At 35.7% G+C, this 10,229-nt stretch overlaps 1 protein-coding gene across 1 annotated transcript in view; it reads left to right on the top strand.

Moving 5' to 3' along the window:
- Positions 1-10,229, top strand: part of LOC107754011 (type I inositol 1,4,5-trisphosphate 5-phosphatase) — a 150,570-nt gene that overhangs the window by 125,409 nt on the left and 14,932 nt on the right. The window contains exon 12 of the mRNA XM_016570312.1: positions 6,345-6,418. Within this exon, the coding sequence (XP_016425798.1) occupies positions 6,345-6,418 (74 nt within the window). The remainder of the gene's footprint in view (positions 1-6,344; positions 6,419-10,229) is intronic.

Below are 10,229 nucleotides of genomic sequence, written 5' to 3'. Positions count from 1 at the left end.
TGTGTGTGTGTGTGTGTGTGTGAGTGTGTGTGTGTGATGGATGTCCTGATGGCACATGAGAGATAATCTGATGGTCATGCTCTACTTAAACACACCGTTGCCTGGAAAACAAACTGCCTCCAGAACGACGAATCTCCCTCCTGCGCCTCGACTCCCAGCATCCTTCATCAACGACTAGAGTTGTACCGGCTTGACAGAAATTTAATTCGAGGCAGCTCTCGAAAATAATTATTGTATTTTGAAAGGAGTAATCATTGGTCAGGACATGATTGAATACGTCCATGCCTATTGACTTTTGCCATGATTAATAGGTTTGTTTAGTCGATATAGCCATCGAAACTGTATAATTAATTATCCGGGCGGCTGTCAGGCGGTGAGGATGGAGCGCTCTGATGAGGATTTGGGAAGATTAAATTTTCCGCGGAGCCGTTGCGTCGAGGGGCCGGCGCGAGTGTGTGTGTGTGAGACGCCTCTACCCCACTAACTCTCATTGATTTTGCTTCAGTGTCTCTTTATTGAAACTTTATCAGGTGGATCTGAGTGGAATCTGGAGCGAGTGATGAACTTCTCCGTCTGTGCTCGTCATGCGGGCCGCGTACACGCCGCTACATCGCTCAAACCGCAGTTTTTAAAAGTCCGAATAAATAAATAAATAACAGGAGGCTCTCACCCGACGCGTGCCATATTTCAGCTGTCGTTCCCGCGGCGGCGGCGCTAATCAAAGCAGGCTTGAGGAAACGCCGCTCGTATCATCGATCACATCGGCCCGTATTAGCGCTTTTATCAGTCTGATTGGGGTGATCTTGGAAACCGATCAGATCACTGCTCGTTATTTACAACTCAAACACGTTTCAGAGCTGCTGTACGTTTCTGTACAGTATTATAGTTTGAGGTCTGATTTCACTTGTAAAGTCAAGTTTATCCGTATAGTGCTTCATGCGATACAGATTAATTCACAGCAGCTTTACAGTAGAAACAGGAAAACCAGCATCAATGATGCAAAGTTCTTCAGTTTCAAATATCAGTCATTTCAGTTATGACTGCAACTGTGATATCAGCTATAACGTAGCTCTACTGAAGATCATATAGACTGTAAAAAAATACTTTTTGAAGTCATAAATAAAAGAAAGATTATTGGAGTATGTTTTACAATCCTACATCCTAGCAACAACCTAGAACACCTTGGCAACCACATAGTAACCACCCAGAACACCTTAGCAACCACATAGTAACCACCCAGTACACCTTAGCAACCACATAGTAACCACCCAGAACATCTTAGTAACCACAATAGTAACCACTTAAAACACCCTAGCAACCAACATCTTAGCAACCACATAACCACCCAGAACATCCTAGCAACCACCCAGAACGCCTTAGCAACCACACAGTAACCACCTAGAACACCTTAGCAACCACAACAGTAACCACTTAAACATCCTAGCAACCACATAATAACCACCCAGAACATCCTAGCAACCACCCATAACACCTTAGCAACCACACAGTAACCACCCAGAACACCTTAGAAACCACAATAGTAACCACTTAAATCATCCTAGCAACCACCCAGAACACCTTAGCAACCACACAGTAACCTCCCAGAACACCTTAGAAACCACAATAGTAACCACTTAAAACATCCTAGCAACCAACATCTTAGCAACCACATAGTAACAACCCAGAACATCCTAGCAACAACTCAGAACACCTTAGCAACCACATAGTAACCACAGAGAACATCTTAGCAACCACATAGTAACCACCCACAACATCTTAGCAACCACAATAGTAACCACTTAAAACATCCTAGCAACCAACATCTTAGCAACCACATAGTAACCACCCACAACATCTTAGCAACCACAATAGTAACCACTTAAAACATCCTAGCAACCAACATCTTAGCAACCACATAGTAACCACTCAGAACATCCTAGCAACTAACATCTTGGCAACCACATAGTAATCATCCAGAACTTCCTAGCAACAACCCAGAACACCTTACAACCACATAGTAACCACCCAGAACATCCTAGCAACAACCCAGAACACCTTAGCAACCACATAGTAACCACCCAGAACATTCTAGCAACCAACACCTTGGAAGCCACATTATAACCTTTCAGAACATCCTAGCAACCACCCAGAACACCTTAGCAACCACATAGTAACCATCCAGTACACCTTAGCAACAACCAAGATCGTCCTAGCAACCATCCAAAACTCATTGGTAAAAATATAAAAATATTTGTCAAATATTTTTTAAAAGTTGTAAATAAAACAAAGATTATTGGAGTATGTTTTACAAGAAAATGCTATTTCAGTGTTTATACTTCAAAATGTCTCTTTAATGCAATGTTTTTTTTGCATTTTCTTTGCAAAATTTACGAGCAATTCATGAGTATAAATTGTTTCTGCACTAAATGTCTTTCAGTCTAGTGGCATTGAGCTTAATTATTCAGCAACCTGATTCAATAGTTTGAAGAACAGCCAAATCAATACATTTTACTGAATATCAATTGTCGTTCAATTGAAGACCATTAATATTCAGTCAAATTGATCAGATTAGAGTTTCAATGTTTTAATGCTGTTTTTCTTTTGTTGTAAAGACAATATTATATTGATTATTGACCATAACATAAAACATTTAGCTCTCTTTTCATCTGGTCTGAACGTTTCTTAACACTAATTAATGTTTATTCAACCTTTTTTCATTTTAATCACAACCGACTGCAGTTGCAACTCTTAAATATAAAAAAATAGTAAAGAAAGATATAAAAACAAATTATAGATGCACAGATATGTTTTTCTATTCTTCAAGTACAAGTTTCAGACATTTGAGCACCAAAATTGCAATGAATGAAACACCAGTTTATTGCAATATTTGTTCTGAGTGAAGTTGCTCATGTAGAGGCTGTAATATTTGACTGGCTTTAGTTTTTGAGCATTGATGATGTGTAAGTCGATCATGTGAATGCAGCGCTCACGTCTGACTCAAATGTATTTGTCATAAATAGTGTGAAAATATGGCTGCTGCAATGAAAATAAAGTTTGTGGTGTAAAACTCAAATTAAACGACCTCTCACCCCGGCTCTTATCGATGGCCTTTAATGGCATCAGCTGTTGTCAGAGCTCTTATTTGACCGTACATAAATCAATGCACGATTACGGCAGGAGATGCCGTTCGGTCCAAACCGGACGCTCCACGGCGAGGCTCTGTGATAAATGTATTTGTCATAAATAGTGTGAAAATATGGCTGCTGCAATGAAAATAAAGTTTGTGGTGTAAAACTCAAATTAAACGACCTCTCACCCCGGCTCTTATCGATGGCCTTTAATGGCATCAGCTGTTGTCAGAGCTCTTATTTGACCGTACATAAATCAATGCACGATTACGGCAGGAGATGCCGTTCGGCCCAAACCGGGCGCTCCACGGCGAGGCTCTGTGATTTAGGACGGCGGGCATTTATTGGGCTGAGATGGTGGTTTGGAGGAGTTTGTTTATTTTATTTATTTTCGTCTCCTTCACAAACACACGCTCAAGGTCATCGGCGCTGACGGACCGTGAGCAGGACGAGGCGGGTTTTACTGCTGACCCACCAGAGCTGCAAATCACTCGGCTTAATTGACCCGCATGAAATGTAGTGTGAAATTTCAGCCCGTGGGTCTCTAGCTGCTAAATAAATTACTCAACATTCACACACACACACACTCACACATTCACTCTCACACACACACACTCACTCACACACACACACTCACACACACACACACACACACTCACTCACACACTCACACACACACTCACTCACACACACACACTCACACACACACACACACACACTCACTCACACACTCACACACACACTCACTCACACACACACACTCACACACACACACACACACACTCACTCACACACTCACACACACACTCACTCACACACACACACTCACACACACACACACACACACTCACTCACACACTCACACACACACTCACTCACACACACACACTCACACACACACACACACACACTCACTCACACACTCACACACACACTCACTCACACACACACACTCACACACACACACACACACACTCACTCACACACTCACACACACACTCACTCACACACACACACTCACACACACACACACACACACTCACTCACACACTCACACACACACACTCACTCACACACACACACTCACACACACTCACAAACACTCTCACACACACATGTTTGTGTGGATAGATAGATAGATTAGAATAATTATTGAATAGCTTCAGCAGAACAACAGTGAACCGTGGTCAGATGAGATGCTGTCAGGCCGTGTGTCAGTCAAAACTATTTTTCCCGTCCTGTCAGCCGTTATACTGTGATCGTAGCACATGCTCTTCAGTTGAACGCACAAATGCGGCGGCGCTGTATATCATTGCATATTAAAGCGCAAATGAAACTACGAGCATGCAATGTCACGGTTACGTCGTCAGTTTAGTCATGAAGTTATCAAAAAGGTGATTAAATCTGCTCTAAAACTGTGCATGCATGTAAGTGTTTGTTATTTGAGTCCGATTTAAGAACATGTCTCTGAAATGCAGTGGTTTTCTGTCGTGGAGCAGCAGCACTGTGTCCCTCATCTAACACCAGATTCAACTCCTCAGCTCATTACAGAGACTTTAAGAGCTGAAGAGAGTCAGAAAAGATAAAGAGTTATGAGAAACTATGATGCGTGTCACGTTCAGCAGCAGAAATAACCTCATAACCAGCTTCTGTGACGTCTGTCCGTCAAAGAACTAAAGAAAAAAGAGCAAAACAATCATTTCTGTAGCTTTATGGATTCATCTGTATTTAATTTAGAATTTAGCGTATGATAACTTTATTCCATTTCTGCATATTTCCTACTTGCTGAAGGGCACAGGTTGCTAAATATGACATTTATTATAATGGGTTTATGTGAAGATTGTTTTAAGTTCACATAAATTAGTTGTTATTTTTTAAAGTCTAATAAATGTTAAAATTGACAGCTCTCAATTATACAGTAAAGTTGAATGGCTAATCAATGGTTAAATATTAGGAAAAAAACTATTTCATAGAGACATCAGTAGTATTGGTATCAGTGATACTCGCCTTCAGTCGTGAATAAAGATGCCACTAAACAAATATTAAAAATATACTGTCTTTATGTTGTTTCTGCATTAATTTGAAGATTGAACGTGAATTTAGTTTACTATGATTATTAAAGGACTAGTTCGTGCAAAAATTTTATTTTTGTCATAATTTTTCATAGTTTTTCATTTTTCATGAATTATCGTCTTTTGAGCTCCCCAGAAGAAAGTCATGGTGAACTGTGCGATTAATAATATTATTAACAAACCTTATGTGTTGAATGCATCTGAAATATACCCTGCTACATACAGTAGTGTGTGTGTGTGTGGGGGGGCTAACTAGTCCCCCTCCCCTCTCACACACACACACAGAAACACACTCTCTCTCTCACACACACACACACACACACACAGACACAGAAACACACACTCTCTCTCACACAAACACACACACAAACATAAACACTCTCTTTCTCACACACACAGACACGTTTATCTAAATAAGCACATGTCAAAGACTTATACTCTTAAAGCGAATCATAATAACTACTGACTAACTCAAAAGGAAACCACATTCACTGTATTTCAGAATCATCTTGTATCTTTGAGGAGGTTTTGACGCATGCAACTCTCTTCTGGAGGCTGTTTTATACACACAACACACTGAATATAAGTCCTAATTAATTTAAACACATTAATAAACTCTTGAGTGTTTTTATCTGTGTTTATGTGTGATTATTAATTAGTCAGCGCTGGTAGCTGTCCGTCACACACACACACGCAGTGATGAAGGTGTCATGTACACCTGTTGATTATCTTCTCATAATTAATGTGTACACACACAGGCTAATTATTCTGTGACATTTGATTAATGACTTTGGAGTCTCAGTGTCTCAGACAGAGAGGACAGCTGGGAAATGATTGATGAACACACACGCCGCACCACACGGAAACTGACAGACACACACACACACACACACTCTCACACACACACACACACACACACACATCTGCTTCAGCTTCACATCATAACAGAGTTTCCTTACTGAGATACAGATGACCTGTGCTGTGATTGGCTGGCCTCTGTGTGTGTGTTACATTGTTCATCAGGGCAGGAAGTTGCTGATACTGTGTTGATATGCAAATGTGGGCGGTCTTATGTTAATGAGCTGATGGCTTGTATATTACACCTGCATTGACTCTCTCTGTGTTTCTGTGTGTTTGTCTCCAGCTCTTAGAGTTCGACCGAGAGCTGTCTGTGTTTAAGGAGCGTCTGCATGAGCTGGACATCTCATTTCCTCCGAGGTACGAACAGCTGCAGTAGGTCAGCACACGATGAACTCACACCTCGAGGAGATCGGCAGCTTTGATAGAGCTCTAAATGAGCTGAAAGCTGAAACCCGACCAGAGCTGTCAAGTTCTTAAAAATCAAATCAAAACTGTCAAGATCGGACTTAGGATCGCACTTTCATTGTTTAGTGATGCACTGATTCTCACAGTTTTTGTGTGCTAATGGTGCACAATGAGTTGTTAAATTTAAAGCATGGTTTTGAGAATATAGTAATAATAGTATTAATAATAACATAATTATATTCACTACTAATAATAATGTAAGTAATGTATTAATTTTAGAAATATATTATTAAATATATAAATTAATTAGAATAACAATAATAATTTATACAGCTGATAAATATATTAATTTATAAAATGTATACTTTAATTTATAATGCTTATAATATTATTTTAATTTATAACATTTTTAAATGTATTTTTATAAAGTTTATTATAATAATAACTATAATGATTATTTATTATTTTAAAGTTTGTAATAATAATAAGAATGCAAATTAAAAAAAATATTAAATTTAATGTTGTTAAATTAAAAATAATTATAATGACAATATTCGTATTAATTTATAATGTTTATTATAATTTATTATTTTAATTGATTTAATTGTAAATATATTATTTAATGTTTAAAGTTTATAATAATAATTAGAATAACAATATATTTTTAAAGAAGTATTTATTAGTTAATTATATTTATAAAGTTGATAAATATATTAATTTAAGAATTTTGTATTATTAATAATATTCTATAAATTTTATTATAATAATAACAATAATAATGACAATTTTTTATTTTTATTTATTACATTTATAATAATAATAATAATAATGTAAAACATAATAATTAAAATAATTAATAATGATGATAATATAGAATTTTAAACAACAATTATAAAAAGGCGGGGCATAGAGGAGAAACAATAATGTACAGTATGTGGAAAATAATGTGTTTTTTTAACTTTAAACCGCATAAACACATTTCATTACACCAAATACACAAAATAATGTTCTTTTTAGCAGCATCATATGACCCCTTTAATTATTTATATTTATAAGGTTGATAAATATATTAATTTATGAAGTTTATAATAATAATAATATTCATTATTTAATTTTTTAACATTTATAAAGCTCTTTTAATATTTTATGCATTCTTAATAATAATAATAATACATTACTATTATTACTTTAAAAGTAATATTTCATTGATTTCAAAGCTGAACCCATCTGTGGGGTGTGTTCTCGTCTCATGATCTGTAGCCCATGTTTTGTTGAAGTGCGTTAAAGACTGTAATCAGATTGTCCCGTTATCTGCGAGCGTTTCAGCCTATAGATGCGTGTCGAGTCCCGTCTAGTTTCAGTCGACTATATATCATAAGATTTTAGTCGACTAAATCTAATGGGTTTAGTTAAAGCGGACCGAAATGAGTTCTCTCTTGCATTGTCAGATTTATTTATATGTCTGCTCTTCTCTTACTCCCACATATTGACATTTTTGAACGTTTTATGCGACGTGCAGCAAGTGTATGTTAGCTTATGTGCCGAACCACGCAGCAGATTCGTTCTGATGGAATCTCTTCCCAGATCGTCCCTCCCTAACATTTTCGTCTCGTTTTTATTCGTTGACGAAAATGTCAATATATTTACGTCATAATTTTTGTCATTCAAAAAAAGTTTTAGTTCGTTGTCGTCGGTGAAAAACATGTCGTTGACGAACGTTATGACGAAAATTATTCGTCAACGAAATTAACACTGCCGCACACACGCGCTCAGATACGCCTCTCGAGTCATCAAGAACTGCAGCGATTGTTCTTTGTGGTTCAGAAACACCCATCGCCATCTGTGCGCCGAGGTCACGCTTCATTCTCACTTTAGCTGATCTCTTATTGCACACGCAGTTCAATGCCTGATCAGATTTGTTATATTTACGTGTGTTTATGAGCATGCATTGCATGCCTTTATTAAAGATTACTGTGGTGCACCATGCATTTACATTTATGCATTTGGCAGATGCTTTTATCAAAAGTGACTTGCATTGTTTGATCAGTTCATATCAGTTCATTCCCTGGAAATCAAACCCAACACTGCTTGAGCTTCACTTTGATAAATACCAGTGATGCACCGAATTATTATTATTATTTTTTTACTGAAACATCAAAACTTAAAATTAAAGCTTATATTTAGCTGAAAACCAACAATATTTTATTTAACAGTCAAATAATAATAATTAATCAACTAAATAAATAATAATAATTTAATTTATAATAATAAATAATAATTTAGTATGTACCTAATAAATAAATACTAATTTAATAATTATTTAATTATTTAATAATAAATAATTATTATTAATTAAATTATAATAATGTAATTTAATAATAAAAACTGATTTGTATATAAACACTTAAATTGGACATAAGAGTTAAAAAAGTTTTTATTTAGTTTAGTGTAATAATAATAATAATAATTTAATATATACCTAATAAGTAAATAATAATTTAATTATTTAGTAATAAATAATTATAAGAATGTAATTGTTTTTATTTCATTTCCCCCCCAAATTTATTCAAACATACATTAAATAATGAAAACCAAAATACAATTACTCTCATACACACTTACAACACTCATAAATACATACAAAGCATAAATGAAATTCTTCTATGCTTTTCTCCTGTTCTCTAGCTCATTTCCTAATCTAGTTGTCTAATAAATTGTGTATTACGAATATTGTTGGCTCTTTGACAGATCGCTTGTTCCTCTTTTGTAAGTTGCTTTGAATAAAAGTGTTTGCTAAATGCATGCATGTAAAGAGCAACACACACAATAAGCAATGCTTATTGTTCGATTTCTTTATAAAATTGACAGAATTTGAAAGTTGAGGCTTTTCTATATTAAATGTAACGCAATATTGTTAATGCAGCGCTGCCGTCCACATGTTTAGGTATTGTTGTTTATGTTTCTGTTTTGTGCACGAAATAATAACATGACATCAGAGAAACGCTAATGAAACGTCACCGTTTCAGTCGTTGATTTCAGTCCTACAAAACTACTTCGACCTGGAACCCAAAATACATTTCCAGCTGAATGTTTTTGGTTTCTGGGATTTCAGTGCATCATGAATGATTCCCATTTTGACCTCTTGAGGCCCGGCAAAACATTTTTAGGGAAAAAAATTTAAAAATTTAATGTCATTACATTGTTTAGAGCATTAAAAAAAAAAAAATTTTTTATGAAAAATTATATTTCATTCATAAGTTATGCTACGTACTTGGTAGAGGACATCGGGACTCAATTTCTTTAAAAAAAATAAAAAGACATGAATGAACATGCATAGGCAAAAACAATACAATACCAATACATTTTTAGTTTTCAGGATTTTTTTTTTTTACCAAACTTTGTATAAAGATAATTCTCAACTATGTTATAACGGAATGATTTGATATACCATTTTTCCTTATGCAAAATGTGTGTAAAATGGCCATAAACAAATCTAATTTGCATGTGTTTTTGGGGCAACATGTAATGAAAAAAGAAGTGTAATAATGGGAGTAATAATTGAGAAGATTTGCATAATAATATATAATATTTCATAGGAATATTGAAATATAATTTCTTTCCCTATTCATTTGTTGTGTTGTGCCATAATGCGTAATAAACATGCTTTTAGTCCAGGTGTCCTCATATGAGGACATGTATGAAATCAACGTCCGGTTTCATAACAGTCATATTTTGATTTGAAACCCCATAACATTTTCCTGAG

The sequence above is a fragment of the Sinocyclocheilus rhinocerous genome, unplaced genomic scaffold (genome assembly GCF_001515625.1).
Source record: "Sinocyclocheilus rhinocerous isolate Xijiao unplaced genomic scaffold, SAMN03320098_v1.1 scaffold1494, whole genome shotgun sequence".
NCBI classification, from domain to species: Eukaryota; Metazoa; Chordata; class Actinopteri; order Cypriniformes; family Cyprinidae; genus Sinocyclocheilus; species Sinocyclocheilus rhinocerous.
Note: the sequence above shows the minus strand (reverse complement) of the source record. Positions and strands in the feature narration are given on the sequence as shown.